The sequence below is a fragment of the Micromys minutus genome, assembly GCF_963924665.1.
Source record: "Micromys minutus genome assembly, chromosome: 21".
NCBI classification, from domain to species: domain Eukaryota; kingdom Metazoa; phylum Chordata; class Mammalia; order Rodentia; family Muridae; genus Micromys; species Micromys minutus.
In genome coordinates this window covers 52,122,397-52,148,474 of record NC_137956.1, presented here as the reverse complement: position 1 = coordinate 52,148,474, position 26,078 = coordinate 52,122,397, and the positions used below count along the sequence as shown (strand labels likewise).

At 43.6% G+C, this 26,078-nt stretch overlaps 1 protein-coding gene across 1 annotated transcript in view; it reads left to right on the top strand.

Moving 5' to 3' along the window:
- Nucleotides 1-1,193: 1,193 nt before the first annotated feature.
- Nucleotides 1,194-26,078, top strand: part of LOC308434304 (sodium- and chloride-dependent transporter XTRP3A) — a gene marked incomplete at both ends in the record, with an annotated part of 38,474 nt that continues 13,589 nt past the window's right edge. The window contains 7 exons of the mRNA XM_080934546.1: nt 1,194-1,314; nt 12,368-12,508; nt 13,957-14,048; nt 16,024-16,251; nt 18,911-19,021; nt 19,888-20,129; nt 21,177-21,339. Coding sequence (XP_080790672.1) covers nt 1,194-1,314; nt 12,368-12,508; nt 13,957-14,048; nt 16,024-16,251; nt 18,911-19,021; nt 19,888-20,129; nt 21,177-21,339 — 1,098 coding nt within the window. The remainder of the gene's footprint in view (nt 1,315-12,367; nt 12,509-13,956; nt 14,049-16,023; nt 16,252-18,910; nt 19,022-19,887; nt 20,130-21,176; nt 21,340-26,078) is intronic.

Genomic DNA, 26,078 nt, shown 5'->3' with positions numbered 1-26,078 from the left:
GACTGTGGGATGACAGCAAAGATGCAGAGCAGCTGGGATACGTGAGAATGTGGACTGATACCCTGATGCCTCCGGAACCCCAGTTACCAGCAGTTCTGCTCATAGTAGCCACAAACTGGACCGCACACATGTCCACCAACAAGACCGGGACGAGACATGGGAGGATGCAGGAAACATGCATGTGTGCATACATACTTACACAGCTTAAGTATCCAGAGTTTCTTCTCCTGTATTGTGACTTTGCATTCTTCCTGTTTTAAAGTTAAAAGTTCCAGGATAGGTATTTTGAGCTTGTTTGGAGGGTGGGGGTCGGGTCAGAATTTTTTTTCTATTACAGATGAAACAGGGTCAAAGATGTTAGATGACTTGCCAAGTCGCAGAGCTTAGTCTGTGGTGGAATACAGACACAAACTGTCCTAAACAGGTTGATTTACATCTCCTTGCTGGACTGGCAAAAGCATGAGAGATCTTGGGTTTCCACCACCCTAGGGAATGAGAATCTCTAACTCCCAGTGGTCTCAGCACAGTCGTTCAAAACCTTACTCCTCTCACATTACAGGTGCAGGCAAGGGCGAGTAAATGGAGACCTTTAGGTCTCCCATGTGTGCTAGGTTCAAACTCAGGGCCTCAGAAGTGCTAGCTAGGGGAGTGCTCTGCCACTGAACCTCCACATCCACCCTCTGTGTGCAAAAGTCATCTCTCCTCTGGGAAGCCCTGGATCCCTGTCTGTCTCTAGCGCTTGTCTCTCTCTGCTTTGCTTAAATTGCCCCGGCATCACCAACTTAGGTGAACTAGGTGGTATGCATTAAATGAAACTACCCCAGTGGGTCAAAAAAAAAATGTTAAGAACAAGTCATCCCGTATTTAAATGTTCCCACCACCAGAATGTCAGCCCTGGGAGGGTGCAGGTGCTGTGCTTTCCTGTTGCACAGCACTGCCTGGCATATAGTACTGTCATCGATTAATCAGTAAGAAGTTGAGGAAACGTGATCCTTTTCCCCTAGCTCTCAAGTCCACACCCAGGACCAAGGAGGGGCGCCTTCCCCGCGGAGGCTAGGCAGGGTGGGGCTCACCGCTCCCCACTTGCCGGCCTCGCCCCTCTTGTGCGCGTTAATGAGATTAGCAATTAAAAGGCGGGCGGGCGAGTGACTGCCAGAGACCAGGCCCTAAAGAGGAGCGAGCAAGCGCGGGACATGGAGAAGGAACGGCCTCAGTGGGGCAATCCGCTGCAGTTCGTGTTTGCCTGTATCTCCTATGCTGTGGGTTTGGGCAACGTGTGGCGCTTCCCCTATCTGTGCCAGATGTACGGCGGAGGTGAGTGTGGACCCGCGGGGCACGGAGGGTGACAGGACGCTGAGTGGCAGTGGCGCTCGGTCCTGCGAGCCTCAGCTCGAGGTGGCATTCTGTCCCTAGCAACACAGCTCAGCAAAGTGTTTGGTCCTGTGCCCTCCAAGGGCGGGTGGTCCCTAAGACTGAGAATGCCGCGGCACGGGGACTTTCGCCCGAAGAAACTGACCCTCGCGGTCCTGAGTCCGAACTGTGGTCCCGTGGAAGGATAGGTGCGTCACCCCTCCACAGAGGTGTAAAAATGAGGAGTAAATTGTTTAACAGGAACTTGCCAATCAACTTGCAGATCCGAAATTTAAGTTCCCCGACCGCAAGTTGAAAGATAACATCAAAAATGATCCTGAGCAATTTCTTTTACTTTGTTTCTTAATTTAAAAAAAAAAAAAAAAAAAAAAAAAAAAAAAAAAAAAAAAAAGGTGATCGGTTTGTAGATGTGAAGACTTAGTCTGGGCTTGGAATCAGGAGGGAAAGCAAATAATTCCATGCCTGGAGAATTTGTTTCTTGGTTGTGCTGTTTTCTTTTTATAAGTGTTTCCTCTGACCTAGTAGGGGAGAAACTCGGGTGAGGGGTAGGACAAACATTTCACTTGGCCCTGGCTTAGCAGGAAAAAGCGAGAACTCTGGGACTCGTACCTTCCGAAGTCCAAGTACCATTCTGGGTCAGTATGGCATGAAGGAAGTTAGTCTCAGCATAAAAACCTCCCTCTTCAATTCTATCTTCTGAAACCTCATCTAAAGGAAAAAGCGACATACAGAGGTAGAAAATAACATGGCCACCATCTTTTAATAAGATCAAAATGTTAAAAACTTTCTAAGCCCTTCGGGAAAAACAAATGGTTTTATAAGAAATGGAACATCCACACAATGGTGCCCTTGGCTACCACAAAGGTAAAGTTTTAATAAAAACTTTATTATTAAGATAAAACTATTAAGGTTTTATCATATGATAAGTAGAGGGAGGTGAAGTAAGATTCAAAACTGTTTAACATTTGTAAGTAATTGTGCTTAAAACCATGCAGAGAAAAGAGAAGGAAAAATATTTTTAAACTGTCATCAATAGTTCTGAGTGGTTCTTGTTTACCTAACAGCATGTTTGTATATATTCGGGAGGAGAGATCTAAAAGTGTGTGTGTGTGTGTCTGTGTGTGTGTGTGTGTGTGTGTGTGTAGAAACAGAGCTAATCAGCACATTATTTCTCGATATCAGGACAGTGGAAAAAATACTAAATTAGTGTATTACAAAATTTAACCTGTTTAAGAAAATCTAACCTCCCCCCCCCCCCGTCACTCTAGCTATAGCAAAATCAATTCAACAAAAGGTTAATCTATAGATTTTTTTTTAAGAGGCATTTTTAATTCTTAACTTATTTTAATGTGAAGTGTTCAAGTGTGCCATATGTAGAGGGCATACGCTGTCACCTGCTTCTAATGCTTCGTAACTAGCTTTAGAAAGAATTACTTGTCAGAGGCAGATTTTCCACACCTTTGTGTGCTAGTACATCGCCTCAATACCTTTATCCTGTGACCATAGCTCCCAACTACCAGGCCAGGTGAACCTCACTGTCACATGACAGCTTAATCCCTTGTTTATAATGCACAACCACCTGAGCAGCCTCAGGTGGCACAGTCAGGCTGAATATGTACGAGGAGACCTTCAAGATAACTGGTAGAAGAAACCAAAGGAAATCTTGGGCTTGGTACAGTTGTTTAGCTGGACAGACAGGACCTGAGGGTAGAATAAATGAGAGGGGGACTTGCAGTTAGATGGATAGCAAATGTGCCCAAAACAAAAACCAAACTGTTTCTCCTGGCACAGTAGACATGTGACCATCTCTTAGTTGGCATTTCCACTTATTTCTATGCCGTTCATCGATAGCCCAGTTCCTAAGCTCTTTCCTGCCTCAACTACCCTTAGGTTAGATCTCCACCTACCCACTAGGTAGCTCCTTCCCTCCTGTGCCAACTTGGAGAACTTCCACGCTCCCCTCCCCTGCTGGTCTTTCTGACTCTCCTTACCTGTGAAGTCAAGTGAGCACTTGGTCACAAACACTGGGAGCTTCAGAATTTTTCTCTCTGAAGAAAAATTGAGTGTAAGGATCTGCACTCAGGAAGCAGATACAAGATCCTTAGAGCAAACTGGGTAGGGTAGCCCGGCTCATCTACAAACTCTAAGTTCAATTAAGAGGCCTTACTTACTCTGGTAAATAAAATGGAGACTGAAGAAGTAAGACATCCACTATCAACTTCAGACTTCCACTAATGTGTGTGTGTGTGTGTGTGTAGGCAGGCACACACACACAGTCAACAATGAGGGATGCTGGTAGCACCTCTGCCCACTCTGGATCCATAGTTGTCAATTGACAACAAGTTATTAATATCACCCCAAGCCCAGGTGATCTGAACTCATTCTTAGCTTCCACTGAGCTACAAGAGAAAAACTGTAGATTCCCTGAGCAGTGGTTCTTGACCTGTGGGTTGAAACCCCTTTAACAAGCCTTTATCTCCAAACATATTTATATTATGATTCATAACAGTAGCAGAATTAGAGTTATGAAGTAGCAATGAGAATAATTTTATGGTTGGGGGTCTCCACAACAAGAGAAAATGCAGGAAGGTTGAGAACCTCTGCCCTAGAGTCTGGAGGATACAGATGGAATCAAGTACGTCAACAAGGAGCTTGTTGATAAACTGCCAAAATACCTCACAGAATCAAACAGATTAGGATCCTTTCTGAGGGGCTCTGTTGTGACAAAGTAGGTCAGTTCTGAAGATTATGTCCCAGGGGTCACCCTTCCCTGAACAGTTCCCACCCCCCAAACCCTGCACCAAAGACAAAACACAAAACCAAAATGGATGGTAAGGAATTTTACAAAAATCCCCTTTTCAAAAAAAAAGTCAGCAGACCAAAGTCTAAGGTGTTAATTCCTTCTGGGATGCAAATGTGCTGAGTATCAATGTGAGAAAACATACATCTACCAGAAGCTTATATAAATGTGTGTGTGTGTATGTGTGTGTGTGAGTGTATGTGTGTGTGTGTGTGTGTGTGTGTGTGTGTATTTATACCATCCTGGTATAAACATTCCCACGGTAGCTGGCTCCAGAAGGCCACTCCCCTCCCCCTGGGTGCAAGCCTGGAAAGAGACGAGGACTCCTAGCTGCTCTGGGAGGGCCTGTATACCAGTGTATACCATGTCTCAAACCCGCATCCAGCCTGGGCATGGTGCATTACCAAAGTTTCCAGTGATGGACGGGGAATTACCCTATAGTGTTCACTTAGGGTGTGTGCATGCATATTCAGGCTGTGTCTTGTGCTGTTTCTACAGTTCAGTGGAACAAGACCAAAGTGTCAGAGGCATTAAGCCTCTAGTTTATATAATTTCCAAACTGAGCTTCCAGGTGCTAAGCCCTAAGCTGTGGTCTGGGCCTGAGAGGATCCTCGACTGCTCTTCTCCAGTGTCTCCAGCATCAGTCCTGGTGAGAAGCTACTGCACTGGGCTTCTGGCATGTCAGCCAATCACGCTGTAGAGCATTTTCTACAGATGTTCAAGTCAGTCTTCACAGCACTACTAGGGTTGGTCCTGTTTGTTACAGATGGAAAACATGCCTAGAGGAGCATAGGTAACCTCAGGAGGAGTAATGACACCTGTTTCAAAATGGGACTCTTTCTATAGGACTCTGTGGCTTCTGTATAAAGGCAAGACTTCCTCTTGTGGAACTCAGTCAGAGCTTCAGATAGACATTGGAGGGAGTCTAGCCAAGAGTTTGGGTATCTTCTGGGTTCTCCTTTAAGGGTTCCATATCCCCTTTGTTCATATACCCAGCCTCTTCCCTTTTCTGCTCTTCTCTGAGTACACACCACATTGTCTATTCACCTCCTCATTCTCTCCTGGAAACCTCCCTCTCCCCAAATCAAAAGTTCCCATGCAGCCCTCCTAGGCACCTAGGCTAGGCCGCCCCTCCTCTGTGGTGATAGGTCTCACCTCTGGTGGATAAATGAAAAGGTTGGAGTCTATGTGTTCACTTTCATGATTGAAGCACTAGTAACTATAAAAAGTACACATGCACATGTTCCCAGTGTCCTGCCTGAAGAGGTCTTTATTGGTCTAGATTTGACCCTAGAGAGTTTTCAAACTTCTCTGTGTGGTTCTTTGCAGCTTTTAATCACTAATGTATATTTTGTTCTAAGCAGTGAGGGTCATTCCATAAACATTTATTGAGTATCAGCCACAAGGTAGGACTTACATTATGGGGGAGCTAGCACAGATGAAGGCTACACAGGATCGAATGTATAAGCATCCCATGCACAGAGCAGGTGGAGCCGTTTACTGAAAAGACTGATATCTATGGGAGAGTCTAGGAAGCCTGTAACAATGACATTAAGTACATCAGATAGTTAAGGGTGAAATACTCCAAGCAGAGTAAACTGAAAAAGGCACAGAGAGCACACATTTTAGGGGAATGACCAGAAACTGTGGGTGACTGTGATACATGAAGCAGAGATGAAGGCAGGTGAGAGGAGGTGAAGTAGTAGCCAGTGTGTCCTCAAGAGCCCTGGGTCACAAGCTGAAGATCTTTACCTCTTATTCTTTCGGGCAAGGCCAGAGCTAATCGAGAGAGAGAGGTGTGGTCATCACTATGAAACCCAGCAGAATGGTGGCCAGGGGTATACTAGGTAGTGGGGGAAAGGAGGGTGCTACTGGGAGCTATGGAGAAAGGACTTGAAGAGAAAGTCTGGGTGCTTTAGATCCAGGTGGTCAAGGAGAATAAGGAGGATTTCAGTTTTCCTCACCAATGCTTTTGATTCCACCCCAGTGGGAACTTCTAGAATAAAGTGAGAGGGGTGAATAGAGGAAGGAGGCATAGGATGGGGTCCTGCACTGAGCGGAACAGTGGATCACAGAAAGCTGCAGGGTCATCTAGGACCTGCTTCTTAGATGAAGAAAGGGCATGACTCAAGAAGGAAGTAAGCTTAATGGACACTTGCACACTTGCTCTGATTTTTGTAGAGGACAAAGTTATGGAAATTGGGGAACCACATTTTATATGTCATTTGATGCTTTGCTTTTAAAAATGGCCTATCCTAAGGGGCCAACAAAATGGCTCAGTGAATAAAGGCTCATGTTTCTAAACATGATGACTTGAGTTCAGTTTTTGGAACCACATGAAAGAGAGAACCAGCTCCTGAACATTGTCCTCTGACCTTTGCATTTGACCTCTATACTCATGCTTTGGCATATATGAGTACACTCCATCTCCTTCCCACCCTCCCGCCCCACCCCACCTCTCTCTTCCCCCCCCCCCCCCGCCATCTCTCACAACACTAGCTAGGCAGGATGAATAAACAGCACTCAGCTGAGGTAGAGAAAATTTGAGTTCAAGACCAATCTATGATATGTAGAGATCCTGTCTCAGAGGGAAAAAAAATAGGAGGAGGAAGAAGGAACCAAATAATAAAGGGAGGGGGGACTATCGTAATAATTTTCAAAGCCATGTTATATTTTTTTTAAAAAAATAGCTCAAAAGCACTATAGGCCCAATAGCTCTGGAGCACTTCATTTAAAGAGGCAACAACACATTTAACCATTTTCCAGTTGCAGAACCTAATTGCTTTAAAGTTTGAAAGTTTTATTATTGAGTAAATAATCTTTTAGTGGAAGAAAAGTGGATCTGTTTATAATCATTATCAGACTATTTTGCTATTATTTTAAATGTTTTATGCTATCTTCCTGTTTGTTGCATTTTGATCTCTTATAAAATATATTTGTTTTCTCTCTCAAATGATTACAAGTTTTTAATTCAAATTTTACTCTATTAATAATTAATTCAAATTTTGGAAGAAAGCTCTATCTCCTCCATCAGTATATCAAAAAGGAAATGTTCTCTTTGATATCATTAAGGGAGTTGAAATTTTTAACACATTGGTATTCCATTTTATGTTGTTATAACTGACTAACACCAAGTGAGTAATTTGTAAAAGAATAGCTGTGTGTTTAGCTTAGAATTGAACTCTGGTCCTCTGCAAGAGCAGCAAGTGCTCGTAACCACAGAGTCATATCTCTGACCCATCTACCTTATTTTTTGAGACGAGCTTACTGAACCTGGAGCTCACCAAGTCTGTGAGACTTGCTGGCCAGCAAGCCCCAAGGATTCCACGTGTCCCCAGTGCGGGGATGGAAGGCGCTGGAAGGCACGCTCAGCCTTCTGTGGGTGTTGGGCATCAACACTCAGATCTTCATTTCTAGGACAAGTGTTTTATTGGCTGAATGATCTCCTCGCCCTCTCGTTGTCCTTTTTATTCAGTCCAGAACACTAGCCCACACTTAAGGTAGATATTCCCCTTTTAAATTTTGGATTTCTCTAGAAACATCCTCACTGACACGTGCAGAGGTGTGCTCTTACAATGATTCTAAATCTAGTCAAGTTAACACTGGAGATTAACCGGCTTAACCAGTGTGGTGGGGCAGCGTGCTGTATTGTAACATGACAACCTTCTGTGTTCTAAACAAAGCAGCTCTGCCTAGAAAAACCTGCTTTTATTTCAAAGCCACTCCATCTATATTCCATTAATTCATTACTGTCAGCCCCATGACCCAATCATCTCTCATAGTCCCACATATCAGAACTTGAGCTTCCAACGTGTGGCATACTTGAGCAACACATTCAAGCCACAGTGTACTTTTGCTTCTTGCTTCTTTCCTTACTCCATTCTACTTAGCACACTTTAAAAACGTAATCTGGGACTTCATATATATATATATATATATATATATATATATATATATATATATATCAATGATTTTACTATTAATATCATGTTTCTGAGGCTGGAGAGATAGCTCAGCAGTTAAGAGCACTGACTGTTCTTCTGTAAGTCCTGAGTTCAATTCCCAGCAACCACATAATAGCTCACAGCCATGTATAATGGAAATCTTCTGATGTGCATGAAGAAATGTCCTCTTCTGACGTGCATGAAGACAGCTACAGTATACTCATAAAAATCTTTAAAAACATGTTTCCCTATTCATGAATTCCTTTTCTTTTATATTATTTTTCCAATGAAATCAGCATTATTATTATTTTTATTACTATTATTATTGTCTCTCTTTTGAGGCAGTTTTTTGTGTAGCCCTAGCTGTCCTGGAACTCACTTTGTAGACCAGGCTGGCCTTGAATTTGAAGAACTTCTCCTGCCTCTGCCTCCTAAAAGCTGGGATTAATGGCATTTGCCACTACTGCCAGGCCAATCATATTGTTTTTAGACGTCAGTGTTTTACTTATTTATTTATTACTGATTACTTATTTTAGAACATGATTCCACAATTGAGGTTTTTCTTCAGATCCCATGCTGTGTCAACAAGTGATCCTTTCAGGAACAGAAAATAAAGGACTCAAAGTCTGAGACTATCTTTCCTTTAAGAACTATTGATGGGTTTGTAATCTCTTTTGCTCAAAATTTGTTTTTCTATTGTTTTCAGATGTTTGATTCTGTGAAGGAGAATCCTGCAGCTATTTTTATGAATTCTTAGCTATCCTAGGCACTTAAAATATCAGAAATAAATGTGATGTTCTGTAATCTCCGTCCCACTATCAGTAATTGTCTTAGAAATGTTATTTATGCACATGTTTCAGCTGTTGTGTGTGTAATGTTCTCTTTCCCTAAGTTCTAGGCAGAGTAAGGGCTCAAGCTTGTTGGCCATACCTTGTCTGTTCTTACAATGTCTATCTCTTGACTTCTTTTCTATGAGTTTCTTAATTATTTTGACTGTACTCTTCTTATTGTTCCCACTGGGCTTTAAATCCAACCACCATACTTTTTATCTCTTTTATTTTATTTTATTTTTGAAACAGGGTTTCTCTGTATAGCCCTGGACATCTTAGAGCTCACTCTGTAGAACAGGCTGGCCTTGAACTCACAGAGAACCATCAGCCTCTGCTTTCTGAATGCTGGAGCTGAAGGCATTTGCCACCCTTAGTCGGCTACTGTTTTATCTTTATGAAACATGTTTTCTTCTGTACTGTTCTTTATCATTGCCTGATAATACCCAATAAACATAAATCCTGTCTGTTTTCTTATCTTTCTCATAGCAAGTCTATTTCAGAGGATGACATTTGTTCTAACACATGCTGACTTTTGTGTTGATGTACAGTGTTTTATCATAAGTTCCAAAGGTCCCTCTGACTGCCTATCTTCATGGATAGACTTTTTGTGTCTGATCCAGTGCACACACAGGTAAAGTTAAAGGAGGTTAAAATAGTTCTGTGTGGATTTTTAGGCTGTTTATTTTGTTTGTATAGAGATCAGAGGTCACCTTTTGAGACTCAGTTCTCTCTTTCCACCATGTGTGTCTGAGAACTCAAACTCAGGCTTGGTTGCAAGGACTTTCAACTACTAAGCCATCTTACTGGCCCCTATAAATTTTTTAGATGCTCTGTCATTAGCAATATGAGTAACTTTCAAGACATTCCCACTATTTTCCTCCAGTAATATCTTTATTATACGCCCTTCTAAATAGAGCCTTTATCACCAATAATCTATTGAAGACCTGACCCTTGACAGACCCTTTGATAAGAGCTAAAGGACAGTGGTGATCCAGAGAGAGTCTACCTCTTTGTCCTCAGTGGGTGGCTTAGAAGTCTGGGAATAATATAATGACAGTTGCCTTAAGAGAAGGCACTGTGAGACTGAAGATGAAGACCCAAATTTAGTATTTGAAGAGGTGATCGGGGAAAACATGATATGTGTGAAGGGTCCAGTAAGACCTGAAAGATACTAACCTGTAGTCACCAGGTACTCCCTAGGCTCTAGCTTCTTGGTTTCATACAGACCTAAGTAAGGGGCAAAAGTTTCCTCAATAGTAAGGAGACAGGTAGCAAGAGAGAATGGTACCTACTGCATTTCACGTAACTCATTGCTTTAAAAGTAAGTGTTGCAGAGTAGGAAGTAAAGGGAAAAACCTCTAAGGAAACCAGATGTACAGAAAATGGAGATGGGAGACAGAGGTGAAAGTATTCAGGGCTCTGAGTCAGGGAGCAATGACCACAGAGGGAAAGAGGTCCTCAGAGACCAAGGAGGGAGCATAGATTGTATCTCAAGTGTAAGAAGCAAGAAAAGAGGGTTTAACCAGGAAAGAGATTGAGGAATAAAGTACTAGAGTCTTTGACAAAACCATGGAGACACCTGTAAGCTGGGAGCCAAAAGACCAGTGTGGAGATATAGTGCTGCACAATCCAATACTGGTAAATATCTATTGGCAGTTTCCAGGGAAGTAAGAAATGAGAATCATGTCAACCCCTCCAAGCTATCCTGTTAGCTAACACAGAAGTACAGGTGGCAGGGATGCTGAGGAGATATGCTCATATGTGCTCCAGGTATCTGTTGTGCATGACAAGTTGCTTGGAAACTAGAGACTATAGGAGAGGCAGAGGGATTATAAAATATAACTAATGCACCAACCACTGTTTTATGTAAGAATTATTGGTTTGTGTTAAATGACCACACAAAAGAATGTGTACTAGCTAACTGTTCGCAATGAAATTCTCCAAGTCTATATTAATATACAGTGCATTTCTCTCATCCCATTGTTGTATGAATGTGCACTTTGCTAGTGAGTTCTAGTTTTTTAATATCTCCTGATGAGGCCATTTGCCACTTAACAGATACCATTCTGCTAACGTGTTAGAAACTTGATTCCCACTCAGTAGTGTTTAGAGGTAGGATATTTCAACGTGATTGGGTTATTACGGTTCTGGCCTGCAGAACAGATTGCAGTACTCACAGAAGTGAAGTTTGTTGTAAAATTTGAGTTCATATCTCACTGTTGCCCCCGCTGCACTTGTTTTCACTAAGAAAGTATTTGCTCAGAGCCCAGCACTGTGCTCTGCTCTGGTGCTTCTTCTAGAGCTAAGAGCCAGTGTCATTTCCATTCTTGATAAAAGACCCAATCTCATGTATTCTGACATGGAACTGAGTACACTACAGTGTGTTGTTTAGTGGAATGTCTGTCAGATTTGAGATTCCTCTGTAAATGCCTCATATAACACTTTCTCAGGGAGGGGGGATTTTATATATTCTCTCCAAGTCTGAAGTTGGTCTTTTGTTATTTTAAGTGTTGTTTAAGGGGGTGTGGAATGTAATGTAGTTAAATTTAACATCATTGCCTTCTAGACATTGTGCGGTTCCTTTTGCATTTACAACATCTTTGCCTCACCTGAAGTTTTAAAGATTTCTCCTATTCTTTAAATTTAAGCTCTAGATAATAAACACAGGTCTGTGATCCATTTTTGTATTTTTGTATAAAATTTGTAATATGGATTCTACTTCATTTATCTGTACCTGAATTTTCAATTGTTTTAATGTCTTTATCAAAAAAATTACAGAGCTCATTTGCCTGAAATGTGTTGTTGGGAGAGAGATGGAAACGATTGCTGGACAGTGTGAAAAGAGCCCTTATTCCTGGGAACTTGGCATCAGGCCTTGGATTTCCATCTGACCCCAAACAGTAGTTAAATAAGTCCTGTCACAGAGACAAGCTGACCATGGGACTCACTAGGCCTGCTGTGGTTACTGTTTGACATTCTGGGGGAAAAATGAGATTAGTTTATAACCTCTGAGACTTGGACTATTACTCCATAAAGTTTGTGGGAACATAGCCTTTACTAAAATGGACAAATAGATTGATGGGTAGACAGGTCAAAGGATATAAGGAAAAAAAGGAGATGGATGGATGCATAAATGGATGGGTGGATGGACAGACAGATGGAGAAATAAATGGATGATGGATAAATGAACCAATGGGCAGGTGAATGGATGGACCGATGTGCAACGGAAGATATTATAGAAGGATGGGTGTGTGGAAGGAGGAAGACACATGGGCAGATGAATGGAGGTTCAGTGGAAAGGTCTGAGGGAAGATGGAGTAGAGAGAGGACTGGATGGGGAAAGTCAGGTGATAGCATTGCACAGAGGTGGGGGCAGGGTAAAGCCCATCTGTCCACACTGACCTTGATGCTCCTGTCCACAGGGAGTTTCCTGGTCCCCTACATCATCATGCTCATTGTGGAGGGGATGCCACTCTTGTACCTGGAACTGGCCGTGGGGCAGCGCATGCGACAGGGCAGCATTGGTGCCTGGAGGACCATCAGCCCCTACCTCAGTGGTGTCGGTATGTGGGGTATTTTTCAGTTCCCGACAGATTCGTGTTCCTGGCATCACAGGTGTGCAGGTTGCTGTCCATGAGCAGGACCTGTGCCTGGGTGGACTGACGGCTCAGAGAGGGCTGGCATGGAACTTGGGCAGAGAGGGCCCTGGACTCTGACCCTCAAATAGGGAAACTCCCACCTGAGGGCATCTCCTCTCTGGACCTCAGCTTGAGCTTCTGTGAATGTTTGGACAAAGCTTCCTGACATAGAGACATTCATTCACTCCCAGCCACCAACCATCTGGGAATGTAAACAACTGTCCCCTGCTTAATGTGTGCCTGGTACTGATGTGGCATGCAAATGTGTGAGCCCATTTCATCTTCATCACACCATGTAGGGGCTTTGAGGCCCCATAAGCGATGCGTGTGTACTGAGGCCAAGGCACCTAAGTGTGCCAGGTATGCATCCTTCCAGAATGATCTTCAGTACCCTGACACCTCCAGGATGTGTCTCTCCTGCTTTGTAAAAGTCTAGGAACCAGGACCATCAACAGCCGTACACATTCTGTGAGACTTTATGCCCCAGAAAGGGCAGCCGTCAGGAAGGCTAATGGTTCAGGAATGGAGAGAGGTCAATTTGATATGACCTGGTGCAGCTTTCAAGAAAGCATGCCATGGACATTAGGAGTCATCTTCAAACTGCCTCCTCATTGTGAAGAGCTATGAAGACCAGCACAGAGTGTGCTGAGATAGTAAAGTTTGTTCTATGTTTGCAAAGCAATGGAGGCTGTCTGGCTTCTTGGACACTAACCTCCACCTTCTGGCCAGAACTCCCAGTGGGGTGGATAGAGCTGCTTTTGATATTGGTATAGTTCAGCAAACCCAAGGTCAACAACTCTGTCCAGGTTACATATGGGATGGCAAAGACTAGGGATGATACATACTCCTGAGAGCCAGTGTGAGTCTACTTTATAGTAACCTGACAGCAAACTCTCCCTTTGTTCACAGTGCCTCTGTGGGACTCTCATAGGTTAGACCAGGCTGGAGAGCAGGGCGTGTCCTATCCACATCTCACGCCACATGAATGGGCTGGGTGCAGTGACTCAACCTCCAAATGGAGCAGCTATCATATTAGGCATGTGGGTGGCATTTCATAGCTCTATTAGGTTGCTTTTGACAAGCTCTGAGCTTCAGTTTATTCTTTGAAACAAGGACAACGTTGTTGTGAGTACTAAAGGCACACAAAGTACTGAGCCTAGGACCTGACACATGTTAAAAAACTGTCACTAGTCTTTCATCTCAGATGACCAGAGGTTAGGGGGAATAACCCCAGGTTAGGTGTGATATCAGGTCTAATGAAACCTGAAGGAAAAGTGATCCTCTCTTGGGATATCACCAGAGTTCTGTCATTCAAGTGCTACTGGGAAGTCACAGACATCTGATCTTTGGCTTGGCCCTCTGCTTGCTCACAGGTGTTGCCAGTGTGGTGGTGTCCTTTTTCCTCTCCATGTACTACAATGTCATCAATGCCTGGGGCTTCTGGTACCTCTTCCACTCCTTCCAGGTGAGCTCTGTCCAGAGCAGAATGAACAGGGCAGAGATTCAGGGCCAGGAGAGGGTGGGGGAAGTCACACAGCTGGAGCTAAGTGGGGACATGAGAACCTGGATCCACTACTTGTCACAATGTAAGGACATGCTATGCAGCTGTGTGTATGCACACAGTTCTCCAGAGCAGCTCCACAGCTTTCACTGGAATATCTGCAGGAAGTGTCCTGAAAACCTTACAAACCATCTCAGACTCAGGAGAGAATCTGTGGCAAGGACTTATGGGGATGACGCCACCATTCCAGTGAGTCTGAAATGGTTACTCATCCCCCTGTCCTGTCCCCACCTCATCCCTCACTGCCTTCTTCCTTTCTTCCTTCCTTTATTGTTCTTGTTTTGTTTTGTTTCGTTTTTGTATCTTGCTTCTGGGTTGTTGTTTTGGTTTTTTTTTTTTTTTTTTTTTTTTTTTTTTTTTTTTTTTTTTTTGAGATGGGGTTTCCTCTGTGGAGCACTGGCTGTCCTGGAACTTGCTCTGTAGACCAGGCTAGCCTTGAACTCACAGAGATCTGCCTGCCTCTGCTTCCCAAGTGCTGCAATTAAAGGTGTGTACCGCCACTGCCTGACCTGTATTTTCAATGACAAACATTTTAAACAGTGCATTATCCAAATTCTTATCACTGAATCTCTGGAACAGCTAGGAATTGTGGGAAATAACTAGAAGACCAACAGCTCCACACTGAAAACTGACCTTTCCACTCCACCATTCACGTTCTGTTCTCCCCATCATCAACCTTCTTGCTCTCAGAGACTCTAATTCCACTGCCCCCACTCTTCTTCTAGCATCTGCCTCCATCTCAGCCTTTTCCCAGATGGAAAAAGAAGAGAAGGATCTAGAAAATACCACTTTACTATCTATATGCATTCCATACATCACAGGTTGGTGGACTTCCCCTTATCCACACCCCAATGAACTCTCTTCCAAGGGCACAGAATAATGACACAGCAGATCTTCACTTAGAGTTGCTATGTGCCAGGCATATCCTCGGTACACATAAATCTACTCTCTCATGCCCATCACAGCCGAGAGGTTTTGTCCAGTCCTATAAGCTCCTAGGTACTTTATAGGACTTGGCTTCATGGGAGGGAGATTCTTTTCAGCAAGTGCCTCCAGCCATGCAGATGTAGGGACACTATCTTTCCCTGATGCAGATAAGGGAAGAGAACTGTGAGTTTCTCAGGTGTTCCACTGAATTGGTTCTCACATAACCTAGAGCTTCTTCCTGAAGCACGTACATTTAAAACCTGATATTCAGCTCATCTCAAATCAAAGATCTCAGAGATCTTGGGTACAGCCAAGGTATCCTCAGATTTGCAGCCAAATATGTGAAACAGAATGTGTTAGAGTGTCCTCAGCAGGGCACTGAGAATGGACCACATGTTCTGTGTGCTTGGCAAGGCAACCAAGCTTTAACGTGATTTGGCTGCTGGTTCTCACCAGTGTCTCCTTCCTGTGACCTCTTCATCCAAATGAACTCACCATTCTAAGAGTCTCGTCCAAGTTCAATTTTTTTGCTTCTTTTAAAAATGTATCTTCTTTTCTGTGTATGGATGCTTTGTCTGTCTGTGTGTATGTGTACCACATGCATGTCTGGAGCCTGCAGAGGCCAGAAGAGGGTGTTAAATCCCCTGGGACTGAAGGTACAGATGGTTGTGAGATATCATGTAGGTGCTGAGACTCTAACCTGGGTCCTCTGGAAGAGCAGCCAGTACTCTTAACTAGTGAGTCACCTCTCCAGCCTACAGCTGGTTTTAAACAGGGTCAAAAGGTAGCCACAAGGAGCCTGAATGTCTAGACCAGGAAACCTTTGCTCCACCAGACTAGCACATATATACAAAGCAAAGTATAAAGCTTGCTATCAAAGCCATTTCCTAGCATCCTACCCAGACCTTGACTTTCCCCTTACCTCTCTGTTGGTTCTCACTTCATTCCAAAGGATCCCCTGCCATGGTCTGTCTGCCCACTGAATAGTAACCACACAGGCTACGATGAGGAGTGTGAGAAGGCTTCGCCGACACAGTACTTCTGGTACAGGAAGACACTCAACATCTCGCCATCCATCCAGGACAATGGAGGAGTGCAGTGGGAGCCAGCGCTGTGCCTCACCCTGGCCTGGCTGATGGTATATCTCTGCATCCTGAGAGGCACCGCATCTACTGGCAAGGTGGTCTGGGCATTTCTATGTGCTGGCTCTGAGTGGGTGGATGAATAGCAGTGGTCAGTGCTGGGGGTTGTCTCTTGCATCCAGAAGTAGAGGCTTACTGGATCAGAAAGCACATTCTTCCACTAGACAACAGAAGTAGTTGAAGTTGTAACACTGAATCTGAAGTGAGAGGCCCCAGACAGCTTTCAAATTCAGCTATGCCAGGGCATTTTGTGGAGATCTTTAAACATCTGACAATTCAGTCCCCCACCCCCACCCTGCCTCAAATGCCAAAACTATTATCATAGGGAGAGACTTCAGCATAGGCAGTTTCCATTGAGTTTATTGTGTGGTTGGATGAGAGGTCCCATCTCAAAGTGTCTCCTTATGTAGGCCAGGCAGGCCTGAAATTACTATATAGCCCAAAAGTCTTCATTTATAGTAAATCCCCTGCCTCAGCCTTCTAAGTGTTGGGCAGACCAGGAATGTACCACAATGCCTGGCTTAGGCCTTTTATCTGCCTAAGACCTCTCTTCCTGTTGGATGTCCAGGTTTCCATTCCACCTAAGGCTAACACGTCTGCTGTGTTTCCATCTCCTCTACCTGTCTCAAGCTGGACTGGATGCTCTGCATTTCAGCTACCCTATAAAGCCAATCCATAGTAGGACACATGCCTGTGCTGCCTTATTCTCACAGTAGCCCTTCAGATGATACCCCCAAAAGAGACAGGTCAAGTGATATCCCAAGGTCACAGCCAGGGACAGCAGAATCAAGACAGAGCCCAGATTTACTCCAAGGATTTTCCTATCATATTGGTGATGCCCTATGACTGTTCCCTTCATGTCTTTTCTGACTTAGTAACTTCCAATTTTCCTCTTCTGAGAAACCCACAAGTCCCTAGTACTCACTCCTCACCACATTAGCTGCCTTCTTCAACGCTGGCCTGTACTTCATGACTCATCAAACTTAGAACAACCTATGCCATTCAGATATTGCATGGCAGCACTGGTGTTGCACCTGATATGACATTGTACATTGGTTACTAAGTCCGCTGGTGGCCAGCTTCTTAAAGCACTTGCCCCACAGCTGAGCTTGAGAATCAAGGATTCCAGGTGCTCTTTCCCAACTGAGCTCAGCCTTTGCAGTAACTGCTCTGTCTCAACCTAGACCAAGTACTATCCAAAAAATCTAAGGATGATGTCTGTATCCTTAAAGGTAAAAGCAGACCTTTCCTGTCCAGGCCTCTTATAATTGTGAGATTCAGCAGTCCTTGGACATGATGTCATCAGTCTTCACCATTTATTTCCTCTGCCTATGCTGTGACCCTCGGCCTGACAGAAATGCCCTGCCAGCCCCATGTATAGGGAGGGCACTGGGCTTCTTAAAGATGCTGCCTTTTCCTTCTCCATTAAAATATCCCTTATTCTCCTCTGAATTTTTAGTTATCGGTCAGAAGTTATTTCTCTTGATAGGTTAGGCTGGATCACATGTCCAGCCATCCTTCCCACCAGGGAGCAAAGGGAGCCATTTTAGTGAGGACTCCAGAAAGTCTCTAAGAAATGTGGTCCATTGGGTTGGGGAGGAGAATTCCAAGCTTTCCATGAGTGTCCTCTAAGTGCTCAGTAGTGTGGACCTGGGCCAGGCCTCCCCATGCCTGAGTTTGTGTCACACGAGGCCAGAGGACCCTTATCATTTGCATCTCTATCTGGTTTGATTATTAAGTACTTTGGTATGTTTACTAGTCCCCTAAATGTATAAGAAGCCATGATAAACATACATTCTGCTTGGAATCCCTCTGACAATCTTAGAAATTCTTGAAATATGGTGCCATGCCAAGGAGGATGGGAAACTGAGCATAATTCAAGCACATCGAGGCATGGGTCACCAGCTGTGTTGATAGGTTCAGTCTAAAAGAACAAAATTTCCCATTCAGGCAAGTCAGACATGTCTGAAAGCTTTCTTTGAGGCCTTTTAAAAGTCAACGTGACTCCAAGTCTGAGATGACCCTGCCAAAGCAACCAAGCATGCATTCTTAGATTATGATACGTGTCAGTAAGGAGAGAAGATTGGCTTAAGAAGTATCTTATAAAGATGCCACAACATCCCATCCGTACTATATATTGCATTATTGTGGGGACTTTGTTCCAATCTCTGCTTTCCACCTATGGGGACGACTGGCCAGGTCTCTCTCAGGTCCTATTCTGGAAAGCTAGCTTTGCTCCAAGCCACTGAATTAATTTCCCTTTTAGGGGCAACATAGAGTTTGTAAGTGACTGGTCTTCCTGCTTTTCTTAGGACTCCAGAAAGCTCACAGCCAAATTTGGCTCAAATACTGTGCAGAGAGACTCACATATGTTGTGCAGCCTCCTTCAACCCCCTTTTTAGAGACAGAGAGGCTGAAGGAATGTGGAAAGAAGAGCCTGGGTACCTGTTGCCTCTAGTCCACTGAAGGAGTCAGTTCATGGTGGTAACAGATGTGGTCAATCATGTCCCACACTTCCTTTCTCCTGACCACACTCAGAACCTGTATTCTAACCAGGATCATGTTACCTGGAGCTGTTATGCTACATCAGCTGTGGATACAGCCTAACCACGAAAAATAAGGTGTTTGTGAGGACGGTTGTCTGCCCTGCCATTCCCAATGCTCCAGCAGTTTGAATCTGTTTCTAAATGCTCACAGGTGGTCTACTTCACTGCATCGATGCCGTACTGTGTTCTGATTATCTACTTGGTCCGTGGCCTTACACTCCATGGAGCCACCAATGGCCTAATGTACATGTTCACACCCAAGGTAGGAGCTGCAGGGAGGGAAATTTTTCCTTCCTGGGATTCCTGGGAAAAAAGAGAAAGTGGGAAAGATCAGTAATCAGCAGGGCCTGTGTGAGTCCATGGCTGGGCCAAAGGCTATGGATATCCTGTGTGCCCAGACTTCCTCCTCAGCTACACGTTCTGGAAAGTAAATCCTCTGTCCTTCTCCTCCTGCTACCCTCACTGCCTGTGCCTTCATTCAGGTCTCACCCATAACACTGTACAAACTCTCCACTGAGCTAGGGACCAACTATCACTCCATTCATATCCCTTATCTGTTCCCATATTTTCTTAGACGCTTTTTCTCTAGGTTGCTGTGATCCCACTTTAACTCTAGTGAGAATTCATGAGTTGGAGTGCTATTGCATTTGGAGTAGGGCACATTCTTTGTTTAACGAATCTTATGGCAGGAAACAGATGGTTGTGGCAGCTTTCAAAATAAACACCCTTGTTCCATATGCCTTAAGTGTCAGTGCTGGAGTCACCTCAGACTGTACTCCACATCCAGGTTACATCACCTACATTTCTGTGCATGGACAAGTGCAGTGCCTGGCTGGTGAAACAGAGATTCCATGCCTTTTGCACTATTAGGCCATATAGTACTTAATCATATTCTCCATGGGCAGGGTCTCATAGTGCATATAACAGGAAGATTGTTGAGTAAGTAGTTTACCTGCCAGAGAATACACTGGAGACAGTTGGGACAGACTGGACCCTAGCCCCAGGCCATCTTGACTGCCTGTGTGTTAAAAATAATTTCTTCTCCATCTCTGAGCCTCCCTCTTCTGCGAGGGAGAGTTTGGGAATAGAGCCCAGGATTCCTCAGCCCTATCCCTACTGGCCTTCTAGATGGAACAGCTAGCCAACCCCAAGGCCTGGATCAATGCAGCCACGCAGATCTTCTTCTCACTGGGCTTGGGTTTTGGCAGCCTGATCGCTTTTGCCAGCTACAATGAACCCTCCAACAACTGCCAGAAGCATGCTGTCATTGTGTCCATCATCAACAGCTCCACCTCCATATTTGCCAGCATTGTCACCTTCTCCATCTATGGCTTCAAGGCCACCTTCAACTATGAAAACTGCTTAAACAAGTGAGTCTAAGCTGTGCCTCAGAACTGCGGGCCTCAAGTGGGAAGGCAAGGATCTAAAGCTCTGAGCTGAAAGGGTGACCGGGAAGGGCTAGGTTTCCAAAGGTCAGGGGGTAGACAAAAGACACCAACCACTGTTGGGGGCGACAATGTGAGACGAGGTTCTCCCTTTTCAGTTACCAATGGCTGCCTTCTACCAGCACCAGAAACTGTGGGACCATAAAGGGAATAGGCAGTTTAAGGTGGTCATTGCACTGAGCAGAAAAGAATATTCAGCAAACAGTACTGGTGTCTTCAGTCCCATTTTCCATCTCAGGTGTTACCAAGATCTCTCTGGCCAAGTCTCTGAGTCTACACAGTTTACTGTCTGTGGCTTCCCTCAAACAGAGGACCATCTTTCAGATGTTAAGATATTCAGTAGAGTGGTTACTGACCATAAGTAGCTATCTCTACAGTAAACTGAAATTAGTGGTACGCAGTATACATGAAAATAATTTAATTTGCACAGTGATATGAAATTAAGTTTAATAATTCTAATACATGTGTAGTAATGTATGCCTTTAAGGCAGAGACAAGTGGATCTTTGAGTGTTAAACCAGCCTGGTCAACATAACAAGTTCCAGGTCAGCAAAGTCTGCATTGTGAGACCCTGTCTGAAAATAAATATATTTAAGTCATTATAACTTTATTTCTAAACAGTTCCTCAATGGTATAAGCACATCAAGTGCTGTAACTACCAATGGTTACTAATCTGGTTGTGGAGCATAGAACACTTCCATAGTCCCACCCAATTCTACCAGATACCTCTTATCCAGATGTTAAACAGCCCTGTGGGGAGGTAGTTTCTGTCCTTATCTCTGCTCAGATATGAGACTTCCACACCGGCATTCAGAGTTGCTCTTCCTATCAGAGTGTCACTGGAGGCCCCCTTCTCACTGGGCAGGAGGAATGAGTGTTACCTGTGGGGCAGTCCTGTACCCACATTCCTCTCAGGTTTTGGAGCCAGTGGCCTCTTAGTCATGGAGGTCACAATGGTGGTCTGCTCTGCAGGGTGATTCTGCTGCTGACGAATTCTTTTGACCTTGAAGATGGCTTTCTGACCACTAGCAACCTGGAGGAGGTGAAGGACTACCTGGCTTCTACTTACCCAAACAAGTACAGTGAAGTGTTCCCACACATTAGAAACTGCAGCTTGGAATCAGAGCTGGACACGGTAAGAGCCTGGGAAGGGTGGGAACTGCCCCTCTCTACACAGTTCATAAGGACCTGCAAGAGCCTCCACACAGTTCATGAAGACAGGAACCAGGATTGTTTCCCTGACTCAGTGAGAGCAGAGACCGGACTCCTCGTGCTTTCCCAGGTGCTACTTGGGATTGTTCTTGTTGGACAGCTCTCCTGGAATCTGTGTTTTTTCCTCCTTTCCTTCATCTCTTTTGAAGTTCCAAAAACTCAAAAAAGGCAGAGGGGATAAGGTAACACACTGTCTTAGTTGGAGTTACTATAATGAAACACCATGACCAAAGCAACTTGGGAGGAGAGGTTTGATTGGCTTATACTTCCCTATTGCTGTTCATCTTCAAAGCAGGCCAGTACAGGAATTGAAACAGGGTAGAAACCTAGAAGCAGAAGCTGATGCGGAGGCCATGGAGGGTGCTGATTGGTATTTCGGTGCTGACTGGCTTGCTCATCATGGCTTGCTCAGCCTGCTTTTTTATTGAGCCCAAGATCACTAGTCAAGGGATGGCAGTACCCACAATTACTGAGCCCTATCCCAGCAATTGCTGATTACGAAAATGTCCTACAGCTAGATCTCATAGGGGCATTTTCTCAACTGAGATTTTCTCCTTTCAGATGACTCTAGCTTGTGTCAAGATGATGTAAAACTCTCCAGCACACAAGCATAAATATTTCCATTTCTCAATGAACACTGCAGAGCTTTTGCCATTTAATATGTAGCTATAATGACAAGATTTCATTCTTTTTGTGGTTAAATAGTATTCCTCTATGGATATATACCACATGTTCTCTGTGTGTTTACTCTTCCATGGTTATTTCATATCCTGGACTTTGTAGAAAGGAATGTTGCAATAAGATGCACTACATGGCTACCCTTCCAGAGTACCCTGGTTCAATTCCAGCATCCACCTGGTAGCTCACAACTGTCTATACCTCTAGTTACAGGGAATCTGACACCCTCACACAGACATACATGTGAGCAAAATGCCAGTGCACATAAAAATAAAAAGAAATTAGCAAACAAAATTTTAAACAATGAGAATACGGCTGTCTTCTTGACACATTCTTTTTTCATTTCCTCTGGAATAATATGCAATAATATCTAATTAATTTAGATTTTAATGTGTTTTTTAATGGCGTTTCCTTGAAGGTTACTAATACTGCACTTTTTTGTTCAGACATTTACTGACCATCTGTGTTGGTTTCAAATTTTTTAGATTTATTCATTTTAATTGATATGTATGAGCATTTTACTTGCATGCATGTATGTATTTGTACTACTGTGTGTGACTGGTACTTGAAAAGGTAAGGAGAGCAACAGATCCCCTGAAAATGGAGTTACCAATGGTTGTGAGCTGCCATGTGGTTGCTGAGAACCAAACCAGGTCCTGGAATAACCAGGTGCTGTTAACTGTTGAGCCGTTATCTCTGCAGCCCTTCTTAAAGAAACATCTATGTGTGGAATTTATTTGCTATTTTTTTAAGCTGGACTCTTTGCTATTAAGTTGTTTGAGCTAAGGAAATGAGAGATATTGACAATAAAATATGAAATGCTAATGAAAGAAGCTGAAGATGATAAGGAGGAAAAAATACTCTATCCTTATGGAGTAGAAGATGTCTCAGCTAATTTTCTGTGAAGAGACACTATGACCAAGGCAACTTCTTAAAGAAATCGTTTAATAGACAGCTTGCTTACAGTTTCTAAAGTGAGTCCCTGGCCATAATGGTAGGGAAGTATGGCAGCAAACAGGCAGGCAAGGGTGTGCTGGAGCAGTAGCTGAGAGTTTACATCTGATCCTCAAGCAGGAGGCAGAGGGAGGGAGACAGAGATGGTGATGGACATAGAGATGGGGAGAGAGACAGAGAGAGAGAGAGAGAGACAGAGAGTGGGGAGGGAGGGAGGGAGGGAGGGAGGGAGGGAGAGAGGATAGGAGAGGAGCAAGCATGGGCTTCTGAAACCTCAAAGCCTACTCCTCTTCACTTACTGCCTTATAACAAGACCACACTTCCTACTCCTAAAACAGTTCTATCAGCTGTGGACCAAGCATTCAAATGTATGAGGCTATGGGGAGAATTCTCATTCAAAACACCAAAGAAAAGGGGATAATCATTATTTAAGTGTCTATACTATCCAAAGCACTTTGCAGATTCAATGTAGTCCTTACCAATAATCTTCATAGAAACAGAAAAAAGTATCCTAAAATCTACATAAAACTATAGGAAGCCCAAAATAGCCAGAGCAACTCTGAGTAAAAAAGGACAAGACTGAAGGCATAATAATACCTGGTTTTAAGACAGTCTACAAAACTGTCTGGTATTGGCATGACAAAGACAAACAAAAAGAACATAATAGAAAACCCAGAACATCACGTATTTGTGACTTGTGTGATTTCTGTCAAAGATGTCAAGAGAAGACACTGAAGAAAGGATGGTCTTCTCTGTAATGGGTGCTAGATCCTTATCTCTCATACTGTGCAAAAGTCGGATGGCTCAGTCATAAGAGCACTGACTGCTCTTCCAGAGATCCTGAGTTCAATTCCCAGCAACCACATGGTGGTTCACAACCATCTGTGATGGGATCTGGTGCCCTCTACTGGTGTGTCTGAAGACAGTGACAGTGCACTCATATACATAAAATAATCTTAAAAAAAAAACAAAAGACCATGAAAAGACTACGAGGAAACGAGGGACAAGGGAAACACTTGAAGACACTGGTTTGTGTAAGAATGTTATGGGATAAGACCCCAAAGTACTAGCACCAGAAGCAAAAACAAGGCGGATTATATTGAAGACAGCACTTTCTATATAACAAGAAAATCATGAATAGCTTGAAGAAAATATTTGGAAACACACACACACACACACACACACACAGAGAGAGAGGGAGAGGGAGGGAGAGGGAGAGGGAGAGGGAGAGGGAGAGAGAGAGAGAGAGAGAGAGAGAGAGAGAGAGAGAGAGAGAGAGAGAGAGGAAGAGGAGGAGGAGGAGGAGGAAAGACTTAAGTAATACTGTTAGCAGTTGCAGATGGCTGTAAGTATTCCAGGAAGATAATGTCTCCCATTCCATACAAATACAAATATATGTGTGTGTGTGTGTGTGTGTGTGTGTGTGTGTGTGTGTGTGTGTGTATGAAAAAAACAGCTTTTGTTCATTCCCTGCTAATAGCAGGTGAGCATTTTTCTAAATTTCACTCTAAAAGCATAAATCTTGTTTACACATTTATCTGTGATGCTGATTTGTTAGTTCATGAATTTACTTTTATAGTGTGGGGATCAAACCCAGGATCTTGCATCTGCTAAGCTATCTGTATTATTCCCCTTGTTGGCTGGAAAGTTTCACTGGAGAGAAAATTCCTGTAGGGAATATTTATTAAAATTGTATTGATTTTATACTGCAATTTGGGAAGAATGTCTTTTGAATTGTGTGGTGAAGTTTTCTTGTTTTTCGTTTTTGTTTTGGAGCTTGTTTTTTATTTACTTTTAACTCTGACAGTAATAGTATTTTTATAGTTAACATACAAAAACAGATTTCATTTTGACATTTCAATACATATATATCATTGCTTCTTACTGCTGTTCACCCCCTCTCTTCTTCCTCCTCCTCTTCTCTTTGTTCCTCCTCTTGTGTAGAATGGGAGGATAAAGTATATGTTGGAGGTGTGAGAAATAATAACGGAAATACTATGAAATGAAGAAAGAAAAATCACAAAACCCTGTGAAGCAAGATGAAGACTCAAACAAAACCAACAGTAAAACACAGAAGTAATACTTAAAAGTACATATGAAATAATGTAGAGTAGAAAATAGTATGTCAGGGGTGACTAATAGCCATCACCATTCCCTCCGAAGACCCAGGTTCAGTTCCCAGCACCTAAATGGCAGCCCATAAGCATCCATAACTCCAGTTCCTGGAGATCTGAACTTCATGGTCCCAGGCACACACATGGCACACATACACTCACACGTGGAGAAACACACTGATAGACATTTTAAAAAATGTCATCAGCAAGTGTATCTTTCCTCGGGGATGAGTGTGATTTCTACCAAGCCCTGGAGTGTAGTTTGTAGCTGACTCTGCAGGGGAGATAGGTGTGGGGAGGCTGTTACTCAGAACAGGTTAGACTGGATTATGGTCTGGATCAGTTTCTCAGCTCAAGAGGTTGACACAGTGCGTCCTAGGCCCTGGGGAGCTGGGAGAGGATGCCAGCTGATTTTCTGCCCACAGTCCAGTTCCGCCTCTGAATCTGAGTCCGCTTCAGTTCAGTCCTTGTGTTCTTTGTAGTTGTCAGGGTCATTGCTTGCCAAATGGATGGAGGAGATGGGATCTCTAGCATTTAAAGATTGGATGTGAATCTTCTGTTCTGGCAGAGGGCTGTCTTTGAGGAATGGCTCCATTTATTGTCCCAGCTGAGAGAAGGCTCAGCTAAAGCAAACAAATCTCCAAAGTTTTTTGTTTGTTTGAGGTTTGTTGATTCAGTTCTGTTCCCATTACTTTCTCTTCCATTTGTGGCCCCAGAGCAAGCCTTCCCATTCTTCTCATTCTTCTGGTCAGTCCTCTGAGTTCCAGTATGTCATTTCTTTTGTAAGTCTAACATTCAGTATTTTTAGATTTTTTTTTCCTCTCTGTTGTTGACTGTGGCCTTTTCTTCAGATCAGCTCATGGGATACAGAAGAGTGCTGTCTCTGTTCCCCCATCTTCAGTTATTTGGATTGGGT